This window comes from Pyrus communis, chromosome 7 (genome assembly GCF_963583255.1).
Source record: "Pyrus communis chromosome 7, drPyrComm1.1, whole genome shotgun sequence".
In the NCBI taxonomy this organism is placed as follows: Eukaryota; Viridiplantae; Streptophyta; class Magnoliopsida; order Rosales; family Rosaceae; genus Pyrus; species Pyrus communis.
The window spans coordinates 17,154,098-17,177,676 of NC_084809.1; the positions used below are offsets into that span (position 1 = coordinate 17,154,098).

Genomic DNA, 23,579 nt, shown 5'->3' on the forward strand with positions numbered 1-23,579 from the left:
AAATCAAGTTCTAGCTTCTATTTGAGTCAATTTGATTGTTTTAGACAATTTGAGTTTTTCAAAGCCATTCTGAGTCATAGTAGTCTTGTTAAGAGTATTTTAATTTAGTTTTTATGTTTTTAAGTCAATTTAGAAGGTTTTAGCAAGCCCTCCTAATCCCCGGTCTAGAACGATCCCTCACTTATCCATTCTACTACAATTGTCAAACGAGGGTTTAATTTGAGTGTCAAGTAAATCTCGCATCAAGGAGTAGCAATGCGTGGAAGTTCTTCAGGCTATCTTCCTCTAGTTTGTTCATTCAACCAATTCACCTTCTTCCTAGTCATACCCTATTGATATCAAGAGCATCATCAATGAAGATCTATCTTTGGGTAAATCCTGGTTAGTTTTATTCATGTTTTAATTGGCATGAAACCGTTGAGGCCTACAAATTTATCAATCAAAAGATGGGAAAATAAAATGAAACAAGAGTTTCCTAATCGATCTCCTTGAAAATTGGTCTAAGTGAGTGATGGGTCTTGGGGTTCTCTAATCCAACTTGTAAATGCATATTTAGAGAGAGCTCAAGATGAAGAGTAAGAAAACAAGTACCAAAGTATACTTCCATCCCGATGTCTGATGACAGTTCTCTTTCGTCCAATCAAGAATAATCAATCAATTATAACAAGGAAACAAGTACCATAGTACGTACTCAAGTAAACCAACTAACAAATCTTTAAAGTTAAGAAGAAAAAGATATACCTTTTTGTGATCTTTGAGGAGCAGGTGAGGAGATGGCAGTAACACAAGCGACTTTAAGAAATTATCATTTTGACTCGCAAGCTATTTTAAGGAAAAAAAAATTTTCTTGAAAGAAGGAAAGAAAACTGAAAAACCTGAAATAGTTGTAGGATAACGAGATGAAAGAAGGAGAAAGATATTAGCTGCACATTTGAGAGGAGATCCTTTGGAGGAAGATGGTACTCTTATTTGATAACTCATTGCTTCTCTGACACCAGGTTTTGTGGGTGCTGATCATGCAAACATCATCAATGAAGCTGATTTACTTGTTGGTCGTAGGAGTATGTTAAAGTATACACTACATCCAAATTATCACTAGTTTTTTTTCTATCCATGTGCACATTGATCTTAACTTAAATCATATTAATCTGTGGCTTTTTGCCGGTGGTGAAACTGTGGCCAGAGAAGATGTAATGGAAGCAATTGAAAGAGCAAAGTTTGGAATCAATGATAAGCAACTTAGGCCGAGTATAATAAGCAAGGAGCTTGGGAAAATGTTCGATCTCATGGATGCCTTCTCTGATGGGAAAGAGTCACACTAGGATATCAAACTCTGGAGCTGACCAATATGTACATACATTCTAGTGGTAGCTTTGAATTTTGATTTATATACGGTACCATCAACTGAAATGTAATATCTTGTAAATAATAGGAAATGGCTAATTTTAATATCCAATATGAATGCTGAGATTAGCATTTAGATGTATGCTCCAAACTTGCCCGTGTATTCTATCATGTTTTTTGAGGATAGACTATAGGGTAGTAAGAAAAAGAAAAACAAAAAGTTAACTGGAATATAATTTCATCAATATCCGTAAAATTGAATACTTATAGCTGCAATCATGTCTTGTCTATAGAACCTCAATTAGTATGTCAAATTTGAGAAGTTAAGATGCTGCACCTTGTGTTTATTTTTGTTATTCGGTACCTCTTCAACATTTTTGAATGGTACATCCTTGTGCAGGTTTCATGGAGCTGATACTTAGCATGCTAAACCTAAACAAGGCTCCTCGGATGTGAGTTTGGCGCTATGTAAGAAACGATCTTACTGCTATGAGTTGGACAGCCGATCAGACAAGATCGTATAGTTGCACTGTCAAGAAAATTTCAAAGCTAATTAAACTTTGAAGTGATGATCAGGTAACGAGTAGATTCGATGTCATGATATTCATGCACGGCATGCCATGTGGCTAAAATCGAAAACAAGCTTGCATTCACACACACATGAAATAATTTGCCTGGTTAGATCCATGCAGTAAGGGTTTCACATTGATTGATTTGCATTTTGGAATTTGGATTGGTAAAAATCATGAACATGAGTAACCCACACCAGTTGTTATGCTGGTTGTAGCACATTGTTGTATCTTTCCAGTTTATTGGATACAAGAAACCATGATATCTACAGGATTATTTAACTTATATGGTTATGGACAATAAAATAAAATATAAATAGATGAATAGTTTTATGGTTTGGAAACTTCAGACCTCACCGCCCACGCAAACCACATGCTGATCGAGAATGTTGATAACCTCCACAAGCCACTCCTATGTCTTTGATTGCAAGTATTTGGGAATACAAGTCAAGGTTGAGCTTCTGACCACTCTGAGAAAAGTTAAGGGACCTCATATATTTTGGTTTTGCCTGACTCCATTCTGCTCCCACCCGTGCAAAGGAGGGTAACTGCCCTATGTGGGCAGCCTACCCAAGTTCCAATTTAGTTGCTCCTCCTAGTCAATCAAACATCATCCTTATTGCAAGTAGATTTGAGCAATTTGGAAGCAACATAAAAAATTTATTCATATTCCTTTTGCTGAAGGAAACAACATGATTTAGAACTTGGTCAATATGGTGCAGGCCCTTGTGGTGAATCACCATGGAAGTAGAGCAAGGAAGCAAATATGGATTTGTTGCCCTGTAGTACAATCTAATGAAATGAGGAAAACAGAACCCCAGATTTCCTAATTCCTATATGCACGTTTGAATTACAAGCTTGCTGTTGCACAAAGCTGTCAATTTTGCATTAGAAGATTGCTGTTTTGAGTCTCCTCATCAGCTCCTCCCTGTATTCAAATGAAAATTTCAAACCAGATTTGAATAAAACTGACCTTTTATGCTGCGTATTCAAAAGATTTTGTCGAAATTTAATTTTACCTTGTTAGTTGTCTGTCCAGAGATGAAGCAGATAAGAGTCCCCTGTTCTCTTCAGCCCTCCTTAGAAGGTAAGGCAGCACCAACTGTATCGGTCCAAATGGCATATACTTGCTCACTTGAAACCCTGCATTTTTCAGACCAAAGGAAAGCGATTCTGCCATTCCGTACAATTGTGCAAATTCAAGCTTCTGATGCACCTTCCCGACCCCAATTTCGTGTGCTTTTGCCATTGCTAGTCTCCCTAACATTCAACATTTTACGTCAGACATATTACTTGTGCAAAATTCATAACAGTGCAGTAGCCTTTCCCTAAAAGTTTTAACTATTAAGTTTTTCAAGTTCGTTACCTGATTCAACATTATGGGTTGCAAGAACAACGGCGTCAGAGCCATTAGCAATCCTCTCAAGCATGAACGAAGCGCAGTCATTGTAGCACGCATGTGTGTCCTCAATGCAATCATGGATAGGAGACTTATAGCCCAAGGAAGAAGCTAATTTTCCTTCACTCGACATATAAGCTCCCCTCACCACTTTGAACCCCATGGGAACACCCACCTTATCTGCAACCTTTGTTGCCAGCAACAATCTTTCCCTTGCATCTTTCAGGTAAGCTTGGATTGTCCCGTAAACAATCGGGTTGTCATCTTTGTTATATATGATTGCAGAGGAGTAGGTCAAGTAATCGATGGCGGGTTGAATCGAGGTGTACTCTGCATCAATCGATAAAGGGACATTGGCTTCCACACACTTTCGGGATAATTTCAGTAGTCTCTGGTGGACTAATTCGAGATCACGCTCTTCGTCAGGAGTTAAAAGCTCCGGCTTTATAAGGGTGTGGTAGACAGGGCTTGATTCGGAGAAAATGGGAAATGAATCGCGCTTCCATGGGAGATTAAAAGAAGGATCTTGTTGTTGCCATCTTAACAAGTCACTCACTCGTTGAAGTAGATTCATCGGACAAATTGCAGTGATTTTCAAAATTATAAAGCTCACCTGTTAGTTGCATGGAGTCAGCGCTTGATCACATGATAAGTCTAAACAATCTCACTTAAACGACAAGATTTTGTGTTTTAATCTTCTCCGATCTCACGTTGTTCTCTGACTACATATTTCTAATATCACACCAAACTTTAGTAGTACTGATTGTATCGTCTCATCTCATCTCTTTAATCAATATGGAATGAAATTAATGCATCAACGTAGTTGAGTGACATTAATGTGGTTAATTAGTAGATATGCTAAGCAGGGCCATGTCACGTTTATTATAAATGTAATATCAGTGATGCGATCAATATATTTGGTTAATGAAATTGCTTTTTGAAAGAAATAAACATTTTAAATGCAAACATTAGAAATGAAGCCAAATTTTGACAAGATCAAAGAGAAAAGTCAATAAATGGAATAATGCTTTGGGTGATGAGAAAAACTAGTTACCGAAGAAGGTGGCAGGGATTTGGCGGACTCAACGGTGTCCACGAAACCTTGCAAGTTCCGGTCACATGCCTCGTTGTCGCCAGCATGCTCCAGAGCGTAAACCAGCATCCCTCTCAGCCCCGCCTCGTTCAGCTCCAGCACCGACTTTCTGGTGGCCACGGGATTCTCGCCAGCACAGAAATGGTCGTAAATTGTGGACCGTATGATCTCCAAGATCACGTCCTTGATTAAGGGAGTCTGCATGAGCCTGGACCGCATGATCCACATTCCAGTGTCCACCATTGGCTCCATAGCTACCATGTGAAGGTTCAGTGCCGTCCTCAACAGATGTGATGTGGAGACGGATGCAAACAGCTTATCTGCGTCATCGAAATTGGAAAGGCTAGTGGCGGTGGTGTCCCCGGTGGTGATGGCTTGTGGTGTTTTTTCGGGAAAGCCGATTGGCGGGGATATGGCAGAGACTGTAGTGGTGGAGGCGGAGTTGAGTGGCTTGATAGCTTTCAGGAGTTTTGACGCTGCCGGGATCACTCGGTTTGGCGCCATTCAATGGTGGGTGGTTGTCTTGAGTAATTCTCTCTCTAGCTAGCGCGCTCTCTCTCTCTCTCACTCTATACGAAAAGTTCTTTACTATTTGTTGTGATGTTGTTAGAAATGTTACAGTTACTTATATAGGCAGTTTCAGAGTTTTTACAGGGCGGTGATTCGGTAAAATACTAGCTGCTTAGTAAAAATTAACGTTGGTTAAACTGATTAAGGTTGACAATTGTCCTGGTACAAAGGATTTGATTGGTTCATTCCTTCGTGCTTATTGGCACTGCATGCATGCTGACTCATCCGTGTCGTAGTGGATAATGATGTTAGATGGAAGAACCTCCAGAAACAAGAGACGTAGGATGTGCGGTGTGTTTTTGCGGGGTGTTGACACGACATGGCTCCACGGATTCGAATTTACTATTTAAGTGGAATGATTTTTGCTTTGGTTCTTTTGGTAGAATTTTTCTCACATGAAAAATAGGATCCTTGTTTTTTTACGAAAAATTAGGGTTTAGAAAGATAAGTGCGACTGACCTTGTCAGTCAGAAGATGAAGAGGCCTACTTTTACACTCGAAGTTTGAGGGTGGAAGAGCGCATACGGGAAGTCCGAGGAGGTCGGGGGAGGACCTCTGACCTCAATGATACGGCGGGCTTGAGATACAAAGATGCAGAAAAGTACGGAGCTTGGGAAAGTGGTAGCCGGCCAAGTGAGGAGCTCATAGATACAACCTCCCAGCAAGATAAAACAGCATGCATGAGATGTTGCTGAAAGAGCTGTGGAGAAAAAGAGAATTTGAGTGCCAAGTTATCTAAAAGGAGTGTGCAGCAACAGTACGTTGTTCATTCGAATGAATCTCCGGATCAAAATATTAAATTGACGGTGGCAACTTCTTGTGGTTTGGAAAATGCTAGAGACCATGAGTTGGGCAAGCAGTCTACGAGTTGGGAGGGAGGATACTGTCTTCCTCTATGGCAGTGTGAAAAGTAGAAAACACTGAGAAGGCAAGGGCAGAGGACGCTAGCTGGTCTTAATTAATGCATCTTCTGTTATCTCCTTAAGGTTATATAACTAAAACACTGCATGCATGATTATGACTACGTGAACACAATGAAACCCTAACCTGATGTAGCTCCTGCAGCGGCCATGGAGACGGTTTGCACCAAGAGGAAAACACAGGGTCTTCTATGAATTCAGCTTTAACACTGCTCAATGGAAAGCTTTATCTCGTGTGTTTTAGGGTTCATAGGGACCAGTATTTATATAGGTCAAAAGACTTGAAGTTCCTTCCATAATGGAAAACACTAACCACAATTCAGAAGGTGTTGTAGTTACAGATTTGTTGGGGACTCTATTGGATATGTAGTTTGCAGTCTTAATAGCATCACCCCACAAATACACTGGTAATTTTGTTGCACTCATCATGCTTCTTACCATGCCTTTTAATGTGTGATTCTTCCTTTCTGATACTCCGTTTTGTTGTGGAGTACCAGGATTCGTGTACTGAGCCATTATCCCCTCATTTTGTAAGTAAAGTGCAAAGGGTCTAGGGTTCCTGCCATGCTCAATATATCTCCCATAGTATTCATCCCCTTTGTCAGATCTCACCACCTTAATTCTTTTCTCTAACTATTTCTCTACCTCAGCCTTGTAGATTTAAAAAGCCATAAGTGCACTTGATTTTTCAGATAGCAAATATAAGTGACAATACCTCGCGAAGTCATCTATGAAAGTTATAAAATACTTATAACCATCATATGTTAGAGTGGGGAAGGGTCCACATATGGATGTGCACAAGTTCAAGGAGATTAGTGCTTCTGGTTGCATCCTTTTTGTGTGAGTTAACCATTTTTCCTTTTATGCATTCAATACATGTGACAAGATGGTCTAATTCTAACTCTGACAATATACCAGTTTTGCTCAGAGTCTTAACCCTCTCAGTCGAAATGTGACCCAATCTTTTGTGCCAAAGAGTGGACAATGTTTCACTTTGATTAAGTCTTTTCTGTCCAACCATATTAGCCATGTAACAAGGTTCTTTGGAATTAAGTTGCAACATGCCACCAATATGAAAACCATTTCCAATAACTTGCAAATCTTGGCAAATAATGAAGCCACTGTCATTTATTGATAACTCGAAATTTTTCTTAACAAGCTGACTAACTGACACTACGTTCCTTCTAATTGAAGGTACATAACAGACATCTTGTAATTCCAAAATAAAACTAGACTCTAGCTTAATTCTAACTGTTCCAATGAACTTCACAGCAGCTTTGTCTCCAGTTCCCACGATCATTGAGATTTCATCCTTTCTTGGCACCCTCTTGTTTATGAAGCCCTACAAAGAATTTGTCACATGTATTGAAGCACCACTATCAACCCACCATGAATTTCTAGCAAATTCAGTGTTATTTGTTTCAAAACAAACTAAAACTTCACCTTTATAAATTGCAATATTATCTTTTCCCTTGCCACTTTCGAGCCACTTCTTATACTTCTGACAGTTTCTCTTCATGTGGTCAGGTTTCTTGCAGAAGAAACACTTCCCTTTGATGCTCTTGGAGTTCTTATTCACTCCAAGCTTTGATGTATCCTTCCCACTTTCGGGCTTCTGAACATTGTTCTTGAACTCAGTCACCATGTTGACCTTCTTCTCAATTATCTCAGACCTAATGTGTTGTTCTTCATGCACACATATGGCAATTAATTCATTTAAACTCCACTTCTCTTTCTGTGCATTATATGTGCTCTTCAATTGTGAGTATTCATTAGGTAATGAATTAAGTGCTACATGAACCAAGAATGCATCACTCATGGGAACATCCAGTGCATTCAGTTTTGCACCAATGTCTAGCAGCTCCAGTATATGCTCTCTCACACATCCCATACCATTATATTTTGTTGACATAAGATCATTCATGACATTACCTGTTTCAGCTTTGTCTAATTCCTTGAATTTCTCATGGATCAAGGTCAGATACTCCTTTGCATTCTCAAAATATGGTATTCCTCCGCTTACTGTGTCAGACATCGACTTTTTCATCACCCAAAGACCAATACGATTTGCTTTCAACCACCTTTTGCACTTGGCCTTAATATCAACAGTTGCATCTCCAGCAGGTTCTGGAGGAGAGTCTTCCCTGATAGCTATGTCAAAATCCATTAACCCCAGACATATGTCTAAGTCTTGCTTCAACTTTTTGTAGTTTGTACCACTTAAGGTTTGAACTGTGTTCACAGCATTCATAACTAAATGAACAACATGCATACTTTAAAATTAAACATCCCACTAAACTTCATAAGACAAGATTAATTCAACATTTATGAGCTGATGAATTAAAACGCTTCTAACACTAACATATGCATTATATCAGTTACTTTCATGGTTGTTTCTAACATTTATGAGCAGATGGAAATACCATATCTGGTATAATGCATATATCACGTTATTCCATTTAAAGTCTAACCATGAAAACACGATTAACACCTATAGGCAGATGAACTGCATCCACGTTATGATTTTAAATGCAAGTGTCGACAGTAACTTGATTATATTACTCAGATATTTCATGATAAATTGCTAGGGCTTGAATATATGATTTAACTAAGTAATATATATACTGATCACGCAGATTTTATAGGTACTCATGCACCACACATTCGGCAGATTATATATATGCATGATTGTGACTGTAATTACAGGTTTTAACTATATAACCGAGAGCTCTGATACCAATTGTTATCTCCTTAAGGTTATATAACTAAAACACTACATGCATGCTTATGAATACGTGAACACAATGAAACCCTAACCTGATATAGCTTCTGCAGCGGCCATGGAGACAGTTTGCACCAAGAGGAAAACACAAGGCCTTCTATGAATTCCTAACTTTAACACTGTGTTCAATGGAAAGCTTTATCTCGTGTGTTTTAGGGTTCATAGGGACTAGTATTTATATAGGTCAAAAGACTTAAAGTTCCTTCCATAAAGGAAACACTAAATCTACTTTCTTGACCTCCAAGTAATATATCATAATCATAATCGTATAAGGATTACATCAATCCTATTTCCTATATAAGACTCACAATATAGGATTAACATCTTTGGGTAACCAAATCACAATATATATTATTCTCTAATGATACATTCCTATTACATGTAGTAGACCATGTTAATGTTGATTTATGTCGAACAAGTCCAACATCTTCCACATCTGTGCTCCTGCTGCAGCGATGGGTGCTGGATAAAGTGGGGACAGAAGGGTAGAAGGGAAAGAAAGGTGGGCGCTACAACATTTAACAGACGTTTAAGCGACGAATATTTTGTCTTGCAAAGGTTGTAAAAAAAGATATTGTGCGATAAAAATTTGAATTTTGTTGCGCAGAGAACGAAACATCCGATGAAATCTTGAGATTGTTGTTAGAAAATCAAAGATGTTGCCTCCTTATAGATCGTAAGTTATGTGAATAAGTGACATTTTCGATTAGTTTTGTTTTTTCGAAGTGTGTTTCTTTTATAATCAGAAGCATGGCTTGTTATTTATTAACTAAATTTTGTCAGTTTTGAATCAAAGTTTGCACTGAGGTTTTAAGCTTAAAGATACGTGCCCATGAACATTGTCCATTCATCTTTCAAAAGTCTTAGGCACACGTCAGCGAGATACACGAGAATGATCTGGACTAGATAAGATCAATCCCTAAAACCTAACCTTAGCTACCATCTCTTCTCGAGTCCTCCATTGTCACTATACATTCAATAGAAGGATTAGCTCTTTGGGCCTGTTTAGTAGGGGTATGTGTAGGAGGAGATCATCATCCATGGCCTCAGGTCAAGGGGAAGCGATAACGATGATCAGATTTTGATGGCTCTCACCATCACCAATCAAATCAATGATTTGCAAGAGGTAATTATCCCTCTAATTGATCCCTTAGGGTTTGATCATTTTCAATTTAGCTAGTTTACTGTTTTCCAAAGGGTTTGGTCACTAGATCTGATATTGAACTAGCTAGCTAATGAGCACTTTTGAAATTTATTTTTCCCATTTTTATCTTCTATATTCCTTACCAGATTGATTACCCAAATCAGTATCATTTTCTTTTCGTTCTAAATTATTCAATATCAATTTGACTTGACGGAAAATGATGGCCAAACATTGTTCCTGGATCCTGCCATATTTTGAGCAGATCCTGGATGAGCTCCTGTCGGTGCGTTTGAGCACAGACCAAGCCAACATGCTTGGTAATTTCAGGCCAGTCTTGAGACTGTGCACCACCAGTAGAGTCGGAGCAGCGTGAAAGTTGACCGATATATGTAGAACAAAAGTAGAACATACGATATAGCCTAGATAGCTAGATATACATGTGGAGAGCTAAAAATAAAGGAATGAGTTCACCGGAGTCATGACTTCTTGACCCTTTTTGTGTATATTTGTGTGGCCTTGAATTAATTATGCATGTCCCAGTGTAAATTGGAAAACCTTCTGACTTGTTCATGTAACTATTATTTTTGTAAATTTTCTGAATTATAACTGAATTGAAGTTCTGAAATTTGCGGTCAAGAAAGAAACTGTATTGTCCTTAGATTTTATTTTCATTCTTTATTCTATTTGTTAATTCCTTTGCAATTTGAGGTACCCTTAAAAGATTTACCCAGGTATACACCCACAATTGAAGAAACTTCCAACAATCTCTCATCTGCTATTTTTTTCTTGGAGTTTGTTTCTTTTCAAATTGGATGATTAAAACTTGTTGTGAGCACCCCAAATTTTATTTTCCTTTCGAATAAAAGTTTTTCCCTTCACTAGTGATAAGGGTAATTGTGTAACTCATGATGGTGATCTCTACTATATCTTCTCACGGAGAGAATCATGATAAGTTTGACGGAACTAACTTCAACATAAAGAGATATAAACAAGGTAATACTTTTACTTCATTTGCTCGATATTAAGAATGTGGTAAGAGAATCAGTGATCTTGCTTCTAATTACAGGCTTAGCTTGTATGTGGTTTCTAGAGAAGTTTTTTTTTTTTTTTTCCTTCAGAATAGTTTTTTTTTCTTGAAGTTTGTTTCTTTCTAGAGAATCAGTAATCTTGCATCTAATTACAGTCTTAGCCGTATTGAGAATGAGCGCGCCAAATTTTTCCTAGTTGGAATCAAAGTTTGCACTAGGTCTTTTAATATGCGGAAACGTATCTAACCATGCTCGTAGTGCCTTCATTAACTTTCTAAAAAAAGCATTCATATACATGCACCCATAGTCCTAGCATTATCATTTTCTATAGAATTGCGAAAAAAAAAAGAAAAAGAGAACTGTATTCAAACTATGCATCAATTTAAAGTTTTTATTATACATTAAGGAATCAGTACCCAAACCATTATCATTTATTTGTTTGCATGGATATCCACACTAGAAATCTACTGTTGTCCTTGCAAGTGCCACGAAATTGTACACTAAATTTAGAACACATAATAATGACAGTCAGCTGGCATTCAAAGAGAGTTTGGAGATAGGTGCCGCCACCTGATAGTTTTTACAAGCAAAACACTGGTAGTTCTCTTGTTGAGATTACAAGAATGCCATGTGTGGGAGCACCGATTCGTGATAGGAAATGGCAACAAATGGGGGCTAGGGCTACTCAAAGCTTATACAATGATTTAGCCCTGATAACAGAAATAATCACTTTTAAAGCTAATTTTTAGAAATGATATCTTACATTGTTCTACACTAAGAAAAAAGGGTTTTAAATCCGGGTGTAATGAGTTGGATAAAAAATTTCAACAAACGAGGCAATCCACCAGTTGCAAAAATAGATAAATATTTGATATAACCCCAAGTCAATATGGTGCATATCCGTGGCAGCACTTTTTTTTACATAAATTTTGACAGAAGTTTTGGGTGCAGCCCACTCCCATAATGTATTTTGGAGATTCAAACTGTCTATTTTTAAACATCGTTCATAGATCATCATTACAAAAAAATAGACAAATAAAAAACCATTAAAAAATTCATTTGTAGTGAATAAAAATGACGAATACAATTTTACAAAGAAACAGTACTAAACACTTAATCTAACGGTTATATAGTTTCGGATTTGAGTGACTTTTTATAGATATGAGCTTTGAAGAAAGAACTAAGGAAAAGACAGGTCTGATCGATGAAATAAAATACGGAGTGGCCCTCACAAAAACTTGATTCAATAGTTGTGTAAAATACAGTGTCACATATGTGCGCAATATAGAAAAAATTACTTTTGGCCAAAAACAAAATAACATTTGGAGTAGGATTCTCTCCCCTTTTTTTGTTTTTTTCCCTTCCCTCCTATTTGAACTGTCACGGTTAAGCCACGTCAACATCTTATGTTAATTTTTTATAGAAAGAGAAAGACAAAATAAAGAATGTAAGAGAAAGAGATGAAAGGGGATGGGAAGAGGAGGGAAAAAAATCATAGTCCATAACATTTACCGCTTGCAAAACTTATCAATCACAACAAGGGACCCTAACAATTACTACTAACGACAAACACAAATCCTAAATATTTATTGTATCCGACTTTTGTGAAAAGAAAAAGAAAAAAATGAAAATAAATCTAGACAGGCAAGACGAGATAAGATCAAATCATCTAACCTAACCCTAACGATAGAAATTCTCGAATCTTCTTCTGTTATTATAAAAACTCACTGAAGAGGCTGCTGTGGACAAACACTCAAAGAGAAGCTGTAGCTCTCACGGCGCGTTTTTGGTGGATGTCCGATGTGTTGGAGATCATCATCCATAGCCTCAGAAACAAAAGGTGAAGAGGAAGACGATGATGAAGAGCTTCTGATGGCTCTCACTACAACCAATCGAATCGCTGATTTACCAGAGGTAATTATCCTAAACATCCCTCTATTTAAGGCTTTAGTGTTTGATCATTTTCCGATAATTGCTGGTTTATTGTTTTTCAAACGGTGTGAACACTGGATCTGATATTGAAGCTAACTAACATATATTTTTGACATTTTTATTTTTCATTTCCCGTAGTTTTAAAAGTAGATGTAATCAGTATCAATTTTTTTGGTTCTAAATTCAATATCCATTTGACTTGACAGAAAATCGTGAAGGAGTTCCTACAGAGTCGCAGTAATAGCAGCAGCGATTCCATAGAAGCTGTTTTCGACCTCTCTCTACACACGAGTAGCAACCCCAAACAACCAAAACCATCAATTGCAAACCAGGGCACACATGAGGATAACTACTTTCACAGTTTCCTTGATCTCAGGAAGGGGGAAGGGCACGGAAGCGCACACCAGTACCACCAGCACCCGCAGCTGTAGATCCAGTAATAGAACCTCTATCTGAATACTCGCCCTTAATGTAGTATCTTGCATGGAAGGCAGCCAAATGAGCATAGTATGCAGGAGGAATCTGGAAAAAAACAATTTCAGAACAGATGCACGAATCCCACTCAAGTGCGTACCAATGGAAACTGAGCGAGTGCACCTTGCATACCTGAAAAACATACGATTAGAAAGTTAGCAAACAATATGTTATCTGCAAATTGGCATTGTACAAGTGCAAAAGCCAGAGTAAAAATTGAAATCAATGTCTGCTTACATGTAGCATAGGTTGTTCGTTAGCATCTGCAATGCATCTGGGGTTGTTCTCATCATACCGGACATGATGATTGCACCTCATATTTTGTAAAAGAAATGTCACCTTTTTATGTATATTATTGTGCCCTTCAATTACTTATGTAAATTGTAAAGCCTATTCTACTTGTTTTATGCAATTATTCATGTAAAATTTTCTAATTATATGTGTTGATTTGTATGCATCCACTTTATTATTTATAATCGTACATTTATTAAAGATTAGCAAAAAAGAAACTCTCGGGGTCAATCATCATACAATTATTCGTCCTCGTAACTTTGGTTATGCAATAATGGTCTTTATAGTATTCGAGATTTACTTTTGTTTTTTATGGATTATTCAGATTCAGCTTTGTCCTTTGATTTCATTTTAATCCTTGGTTCAATTTGTTAACTTCCCATGTATTTCATCAACTTTTGTACTCGTTTCAGCTTTGTCCTTTGATTTTATTTTGGGAGAATTCATATATCAGTTTTTTTAAATAGTTGTAGAGAGTGAGGGGTGAGGGGTTCGATACGAGTGAGGGTGGAAGCTATATATTTGAATGTGGATCTGAGAAATTGGATGCGTGGGTTGGGATGTTGGTTTAGATTATGAATGGGTCAGTGAAATGGGAGCTGTGTGGCGTTGAATGGTGTTTCCCTCTGACTAAACTTACTGTTGAGAATTTAATCAGCGATAATATACATCACCATGCACGTAGTCCTTTTATTAACTTACCAAAATGATTGTTCATATCCATGAGTGTAGTTTCATGCTCACTATTTTTTCTCACAAAGAGAAACTTGAAAAGTTAAATCAAGATAGAGAAAGATAGGAAGAAGACAATTATTTATTCTGCTTCACTTGATCAATCTTGAGATTGTTGTCTGAGAATCAAAGATATTGCCTTCTTATAGATCGTAAGTTATGTGGATAAATGACATTTTCGATTAGTTAGTTTTACTTTTTCGAAGTGTGTTTATTTTCTAATTGGAAGCATGATTCAAACTTGTTATTGACTCACTAAATTTTGCAAGGTTCTAAAAAATGCTAGGTGCTAATTGGGCAGCGGGCTGACGCTTATCGCCTAGGATGCTAGGCGGGGTCTAAGCGGGCGCCTAGGCGGATTTAAGTAAATTTCTTGTATATCTTGTAAATAAGTGCATATTGACACTTACAAAAAATTAAACTTGTATGAAATTCATGGATAAGATGATAAAAGAATAATAAAATGCAAAAAGAGTATCCAACAAGTCCAAAATTTAAAAACACATTAAGCATATATGTCCTAGAACCATAATGAAGAGTATTGTAAGGTGACACATGTACAATAAGTTCCCAATTTTAAACCACACCAAATGCAAAATAAGAGGAAAATAAGGAAATATAGTAATGTAGATAGGATTTTTTTTTTTTTTTTAATTTCACATAAAAAAAAATAAAAAAAAACTTCCTAGCCTCTTAGCTGCCTAACACCACCTAGAGCCGCCTAGACCCCAACTGATTTTTCCAACCGATTTGCAAGAAAACGCATCAGGTCACCATCGCCTAGTGCCTAGGCTGTTTTTTAGAACATTGAAAATTTGTTAGGTTGGAACCAAAGTTTGCACTGGGGTTTTATTAAACTTAAAGGTACGTGGCCATGAACATAGTCCATTCATCAATTTACGACAAAAATGTTGGAAACATTGATTAGTTAAATTTTCGAGAGAGGTTAAATTTTTTCAGAGTAGTTTTTTTCTTGAAGTTTGTTTGTTTCTAGAGAATCAGTGATCTTGCTTGTAATTATAGGCTTACCTCGTATTGAGAATGAGCTCGCTGAATTTTTACTAGTGAATAAAAATTTGCGCTAGGTCTTTTAATAAGTGAAAACGTATCTGACCATGCAAGTAGTCATTTCATTAACTTTCTAAATAGAGCATTCATATCCATGCACTTGTAATCCTAGCATTATCATATCCCTAAATTGAATAGCGGAAAAAAATGAAAACTGTGTTGAAATTTGAAATTGGTACCAAGCAGAATATCCTACATATAAAAAATTATAATCTGCTAGAATGATTAGTCAAGCCCGCTAGTCAACTAAGATATATTTGTTAGTCAATAAATCGAAGATTCAATTACCAAAAACTATCATAGTCAGCAAGGTAGCAATTCGTTGCAAGTTATTAATATGTCAAGTGGGCAAGATTGTGAGCACATACCATTTAAATGTTCAACATATATATATGTATCATATATGTGTATATGAGAAGTGTGACACAATAAAAATAACTTGAACATAAGATTTTTTGGACGGAAAACCCCAATTCTGGGTCTAATCCATTAGTGTAAACAAAGGTTCATAGAAAGACCACACAAGCTCAATTCCTAGATCCTTATCCATGGAGCATCTTTACCTTTGTGCAACCTTACCTTACACGAGATGAACTCCTTTGGTCTTCATGAAGTGGCAACTCCTCGTGAGCTCATCACCTTGTGACACTGAGAACAACACGATCAATGATATGCACATGAAATTTGGATTTAAATGATCAATCAGATTCTCCAATCAAACAGTTGAAGGAAAAATCTAACTTGAATCCAAAAGTTTGCTCTAAAACCAATTTAAAGCTTAAAAACAAACCAAGACATAAATGCAAAACCTTAAAACAATGCAACCCTAATATACAGTGATTGGGTGTTTAATGCATGAGGAAGGTTTGGCAGTTTAGGTTTCATAAATGGAGAAGATGCAAGCTTAAAGCATTTAAGGCAACTCTCTTTCTCTAAAACTAAGTTCTAAACCCCTAAGCACCAACATGAAACCCTAGGGAACAAATATACCAAAGGGAATCAGATTTTTCATCAGCCAAATTGTCCCAATGACACTTGTCGGCTACAAAAGAAATCTAGGTAGATCAATGGCCAGAAACTGTCTACCATCAGAAAGGTGTCAGTCAGTCCATGTGGGTTGTCTTAATATGTGTGCCTAGACAGCTGAAAGTCAGCGCGCAAACTGACTAGGCAATTAAACTAGACAAAATGCAACACAAATAGAGATATAAGATGCATATGCATAAACAAACATTTGATGTGAGGTGAGCCACGTCCTTGAATGTTTAATCCCAGTAGTAGCATCCCATAATTAGATAATGTAATCTAAAGCTAAATTGAGCATGTGCTACACAAATACAATATTTGACAAGGAAAGCCAAACACTTAAGACTAGACTTTACAATCTCCCTATTTGATTTTCCTTGACAAAATACCCCAAGCCTAGAACTAATTTCACTCACCCACACTCAAGAGAAGAGCCAAGGTATGAATCCTGCATATGACCCACTCTTGACAAGAACAAGGGAAATCTATCATGGGTAAGAAAAAGCTTGCAATGAAACATAACAAAATTTTTCTCCCCCGTTTTGTCATGGTAGGACAAAGACAAGGTGGAAAAACGCATAGAATAGTCAAATTTGCTGCAAATACACAAGATACGAACAACAAGAGCACATCAAATAAAGAATTTGCAACAGATCATATGGATAAGCCCAAGCAAGGTGTAGCAACAATGAGACTAGCAACAAGTAAGCACAAAAAGATGCATACGCTGTGATTTAACTCCCTCATAATTGAAATTCCACCATAAAGGATGCTTTTAATGAAAACACACTCACCCATAATCCTAAATCAGGATTTCATTTTTCTGATGAGGGACAGTGAATCAACAGAAAACAAAGATGTTCATTGAAACATAAATTTGAGCATACACATAGACAAAGGTACCCAAACAACTGAAGGTAGCTCATTAAGATGACAGAGATCAAGATAATAGTTTAATCTTTGAACCAATAAACAGCAGCTAAAACACAAGCCATGAAATGGATAATAAAAAGTAGTTTGAATATTGATGCTTCCAAGAGACATTGACATGACCAGTGTTTGACGAAAACAATATGCAATGTAATTCTCAAAAGACAACTCTTCAGGGTCATACAGAGGCAGTAATATAGAGATGAACACTTGCTCATGATGCAACTGTGATGTGTCAAGGTAAAGGGATATGATTGGAGACATCCATCTTGAAATCATATAACCAAGCATTTAATCTCAAAAGCATTTTCAAAGTTAACCAAGCTTTTAATAATCCATTGACTTTAAGAGACTACACTTCCTACATAATGGACGATGGTCAAGACTCGCAAAAAGTAAGGCATAAGCCTTGAAGGACAAGCTAACGTTGGTGAGGAACTTTGAGAGGGGCATCAATTTGAGAAGTGCCAAGGTTATTTGAATGAAGATGAAATTTTGATGAGTCACCATTGATATTTAGGAGAATTTGATAGATGACCTAAAGAGGGGGATTTTGAAGCACTACTCATGACATTGCATAAAGGGCCAAAATGAAGGGATTTTCCCATTTGATAATATATACTTTCTTTTGAAGACGCCCCTTTCATAAAACACTCTCCCATTTGAATTTTTGTTTTGATTTGGGGAGAGGACAAAAAGAAGAGAATTGATACATGGTCTAGATTATAAAGTAAGTAAGGTCTCTACCATTCAATTAGGACCAAAGCAACATTAAAGTCAAAAACACCATTTGATTTGGATGATTGGAAAAATTATTTTTCAGAGGCCATTTGAGAAAATTAGGAGCCTTGACATCACAATGAAAAATTATCCAAGGCTAATCTCGATATTACCATCAAAGTATGACATATAAGAGATGCATACCAAGGGAAAAATGAGATTATCTGATGAGATAACTGTCTACACAAAAACATGTACAAAAGCTAAACAAAATATTCAACTCTTGGAAGCAAGGCTATATAATCTATTCAATTCATATCACAAAGACCAATAAACCATCAAAGATCTTCGTACCTTCAATTATCTAGGGCTTTAGTGAAGATGTCGGCTAATTATTTTTCAGTTGGCACAAAAGTTAAGGTAAGAATTTTACCTTCCACAAGATCTCTAATGAAATGATGCCTTATATCAATATGTTTGGTTCTTGAATGTTGGATAGGGTTCTTGGAAATATCAATTGCACTCATGTTATCACAATAAATAAGACAAGTGGATTGACATATACTGTAGTCACTGAGCATTTGCTTTATCCACATTAGTTAAGTGCAACAACTCTCGGAAGCCACATATTTTGCCTCGGCAGTAGACAAAGAGACACAATTTTGCTTCTTGTTGTGCCAAGGAACAAAATTATTCCCAACATAGAAAACTCTCTCTGATGTACTATTTGAATCATCAATGCAACTAACCCAATCAGCATCACTGAACCCAACTAGGTTTGTGTTGGTGTCATAAGTGTATTGAAGTCCATAATCAGGGGTCCCACTCATATACTTCCATAATCAGTAGTTCTACTCATATACTTGATAACCTTCTTGACTGCTTGTAAGTGAGACTCATTGGGACAGCTTTGAAATTGTGCACATACCCTAATAGCAAATGTATGTCTAGTATAGTAAGGTAAAGTAAGCTTCTAATCATGCTTCTACACAGAGTTTGATCAACATCCTTGCCACTTGAGTCTTTGTGAATTTTGGCACATGTGCTCGTGGGAGATCTATCAGCTTTTGAACCTTCGAGGCCTAACTTCTTCACCAAGTTCTTGGCATACTTTGTTTGAGAAATGAAGATGCCATCCTTTTCTTGTTTTATTTGAAGTCTAAGGAAGTAGTTTAATTCACTAACCAAACTCATCTCAAATTCACTCATCATCATATTGATAAATTGCTTCACAAGAGAATTAGAAGTAGACCTAATAACTATGTCATCCATATACACTTGAGCAATCACAGCATGAGATTGAACCTTTTTAACAGACAAGGTTTTATCAATAGAGCCACGAGTATAACCATGAGCATGAAGATTGACAGGAGCATATTTATGCTACTTAGTTATGTTGTTTCCTTGCATTTAGTGAGTTAATTACTATTTATTTTAGTCTTTTAAGCTATTTTCGTATGTTTTTAGGTCCTAATGGCAAAAAGAGCAAGAAAGGGCATTTTGAAGCTAAATGGAGCAGTTTTGGGCATAGATTGGATAGCTTAACCATGGAGCAAAGAGGATGGACGAAATTGAAGTCAAGAAGGGCTAGGAAAGGCTAAAAATCTGGAGAAAGGAGTCCAAATGCAAAGAAGATAAGGAAATAGCAAGAAATAAGGAACCTTATCCTAACTAATCTTATCATTTCCTAACTCTAACATTATCATATCTTATCCTATCCAAATCAGGTTATGCCTTAAATATAGCTATTTAGGAGGGATTAGTTATGCATTTAAACACTTAAACTCATATTCTAGAAGCATAAACCCTTTGTACGCTGCATATAGGCCATTCCTTGGAGATTTAGGAGTTGTAATCCCTTTCCTACACCTATGCCATAAGTCCTTATCCATTTAGGTCCAGAAATCTGCCCTTTATCCCTTCTAGAAGTCTAAATTCTACCAAAAAATACCTAGTTTCTAGAAGCCCTTAATTTCTGGCGAAAATTACCTATCCCATTCCCCTTTGGTTTCTGCCTAGACTTAACCCTTTTTCCATGGGATTGTGCAATCCTTTTCCTTCACTAAGTGTGCATAATTAGCCTATATATACAACCCTATGCCGCACCCTTTAAATCATCCATTCACTCATTCATTCATTCATACTTTCAGCCATCAAACACCACAATTCACCCTACACCACCCTAGTGCCGCAAGCAAGGAAGGAAGGAGAAGAAGAAGACTCGTGCAATCTACCATCCAAGGAGGGTTCGAAATCTGCCATTGGAGTGTGGAGCGTTTCTAGGTGTATTCTATCCTTAGTTTTAGTTCAATGTTTATATTAATTTGGTTTTCAATTATAATGAACATGTGGAACTAATTTCTTTTTAGTTAGAGGTGAATTCGAAGCCATGATTATATGTTTTATATGAATTGATTACGTCCGGTCATTATTCTTAATGCATGAATGTGATTTGCTTATCTAAGTTATTAAAACTGGTTTATGTATGTGGGTTGGGGGTGAACACTTAATTTGCATGCATGAATTTGATGCTAGAGTATAAGGGGGTTTCACGTAACAGTTATTCACTTATATTCACAAGGATTGGAGGTTGCTAGTCACAATCGCGTTAAGTAAATCCTTGGTATGAGTCTCATGCGTTTCATAGTGATGAATGCCTTGTCAATGCTTATAGTTTTCACAAAACTTAATGACTTTTGATATGTATCTTTTTTATGCGTTGATGCGTTACGAATGTGACACACAAATTAAACCCTATTTGTGACAATTGTAGTAATGATGTAAGTAGGGATCGTTCTAACCGGGGATTAACTAGGGGTGCTAATCTAATATAAATTGACTTAAAAACACAAAAACTAAACTTAAAGACTCTAACTAGACTACTATGACTCAAAATAGATTTGAAACACTCAAAACTGCCTAAAACAATCAAATTGACTCAAACAGAAACTAAAACTTGATTTGGACGAATTTGAAATTGCTTGTGACTCAAAATACTTAAAAACACAAAATAAGACAGATTATAATGACTAAGACTTAACAAAATATGGGGGGATTGTGTTTGAGCGAAATTAAATTTAATGGACAGATTGTAAAGAAAAACAGATTGTAAGACAATTTGTGATGAACCAATGGATGATGGAATAGCTAAGGGGTTCTTCTCCACACATGAAATATATGCAACGTAAATCAATTTCCAGTTATCAATTCAATAAGTTATGAATCTCGACACTCCAAGTTAATTAGGTCCGCTTAAATTAACCTTCAGATTTCCCTAGAATCATTGAATTGGATGAATATGCATTGCAACCAAATTATTCCTAACAAGTTTTCTATATGAACAGCATGATAAAGACACAAGTTAGAATCATTACGTTCTTTGAAAATCATAAGCATCGACAAGGCATTTGTAACTATGAAAAGCATGATACTCCTGCCAGGAATCTACTTAACACGATCGTGACTAGCGACCTTCACTACTTGCGAATATAAATTCATAACGATTAGGTGAAACAAACTTATACCCTAGCACCAGATTCAAGCATGCAAATTAAGCGTGCACTCTCAATCAACATACAAGAATAAGTTCTAAATCAAACGGTTAAGCAAATTGTATTCACGACTTATGCAACGATAACTAGAAGTAATCAACTTATTTCACATATATAATCATGGTTTCGAATACACCCTTAGCCAAAACGAATTTAGCCAATCATACTCAAAGCAAAACAAAGATTACATGAATTAGACATTGAAATATAAGATAGAATACACCCAAAATTGTTCAACAACTCAGAATGAAGAGCCAAACAATTGAGTGAATCTGTCTCCTTTCCCTTGCTTGCGGCAGATTGGGTGATGATGGTTTCTGGGTTGTTGTGATGATGTAGAATGGATTTGGGGTGTTTAGAGGCACGGCAAGGGATGTAGGTTGAGTGTGGATGAGTGTTTGATGGTTGGAAGGTGGTGGAGAACTCGGCAATGATGGTGGAAGAAGGTGGAATGGCTGATTGTGTTTCTGGGTTGCAGAATGGTGTTTTGGGATGGATGGATGTGTGTGGGAGTGAATGGACGAGTTCTGGTGGTGAATCCCCCTCTAGGGTTCGGCCAAAGGCTGATTATGAGTGTTTTGGGAAGTTAATAACATACCTAATTGAGTTATGATTCAGATTTCCTAGTCTAAATAGAAAAGGTAGGTGAATCAAGTCCAAATAAGGTCAGAAAAGGGGAATGCACGAATTTAAAACAAGGAATGTCCTTGCCTTGCAAGGAGCCAGAAATTAAACCTCTTGCACAGCAAGGAAAGAGAATTTAAGGTAAGGTATGAAATTGGTGCGAAAGAAGGAAGGAAAAGTCCATTCCTTGCAAGAAATCAAAAATTAGGACTTTAGGGAAAGTTTTAGATCTAGGAAAGTGAATTAAACTAGGAAATAGGAAATTGAAATCAGGAAACACAAGGGAAGGGTGCGGCACATAGTTTAGGGAAAGGTAAGACACAAAGCAAGAGGTATTAGAATAAGGGAAAGGTCCTAACACAGATGGAAAATAGGGATGTTTACACAAAGAAAGGGAAACAACCTTCCTTGCACGGCAAGGAAGGGAAAGTTGCAAAGAACCTTTGTTTGTTGTCCAAAGGTGCTCGGAAGCCATCTTAGTTGCTAAAACTTAGAGCGTTCTTGATTTAGGAAAGGTCAACCAAAATAGGAAACTTTGGCTTAACTTTCCTACTTCAAGTAGGAATCCTTGTGTGATTAGGAATCATCGTCCAACTAGGAATCCTCATGTGAGTGGGAAACCTCCTTCAATTTGGAAACCTTCTCATAATTGGAATCCTTGTCGTAGTAGGAATCCTTGCGACATCAACTCTTCAATTTCGTCCATTCCTTTTGCTCCAAGCATAAGCTATCCAATTTGTGCCCAAAAGTGCTCCAAAAAGCTCCAAAATGCATCATTTCACCAAATACGTCTTATGAACCTGAAAACACACAAAAGAAGCTTAAAGGACTAAAATAACTAAGAACTAAAAACATAAATGCACGAAAACAAGCAAACTAAGTCGCATAAATATGCTCCTATCAAATTCTCCCACACTTAGCTTTTGCTAGTCCTCGAGCAAAACGGAAAAACAAAACAAAACCTAAACTTTCCAACAATGGTCTCAGGGATTCTTAATGCACATGACATGTTCAAGATCATTACTCACATAGATTTTAGTCATCCTTACGCTTAGGCACATACGTAATCATAATCACTACTTACTAGTTCTCATTTAATCAATTTAAAACAACATTTGAATGTAGTAACATGCCTTAGAGAATTCACTTAATTCCTTACAAGATACTCTCTTATGAATTTCTGATTACACACCCTACACTAAGTATATGTGAGAAGATTGATGTAAATATGAAACTAAACACTCACATATGTTTATAACAAAGAAAGCACTTTTCTGGAATATATATGAATATGATCTCATGAAAGGAATGCTACTAATTAGATGCGAGAACCAGGGACACCATATGCTTACATCAATTCCAAACTCCACATTATTGAAAAC

The 23,579-nt window shown here is 36.8% G+C and overlaps 2 protein-coding genes across 2 annotated transcripts; both read right to left on the minus strand.

Annotated features, from left to right (window-relative positions):
* Positions 1-2,801: 2,801 nt before the first annotated feature.
* Positions 2,802-4,909, minus strand: LOC137740642 (proline dehydrogenase 2, mitochondrial-like). Its single transcript, XM_068480478.1, has 4 exons — positions 4,367-4,909; positions 3,280-3,925; positions 2,933-3,173; positions 2,802-2,841 (listed from the first exon to the last, which is right to left on the minus strand). Exons 1-4 carry the CDS (start codon positions 4,907-4,909, stop codon positions 2,802-2,804), a joined length of 1,470 nt encoding a protein of 489 aa, XP_068336579.1.
* An 8,244-nt stretch (positions 4,910-13,153) lies between these two features.
* On the minus strand, positions 13,154-13,573 carry LOC137740643 (protein argonaute MEL1-like). Its single transcript, XM_068480479.1, has 2 exons — positions 13,493-13,573; positions 13,154-13,387 (listed from the first exon to the last, which is right to left on the minus strand). Exons 1-2 carry the CDS (start codon positions 13,571-13,573, stop codon positions 13,154-13,156), a joined length of 315 nt encoding a protein of 104 aa, XP_068336580.1.
* Between the last annotated feature and the right edge of the window lie 10,006 nt (positions 13,574-23,579).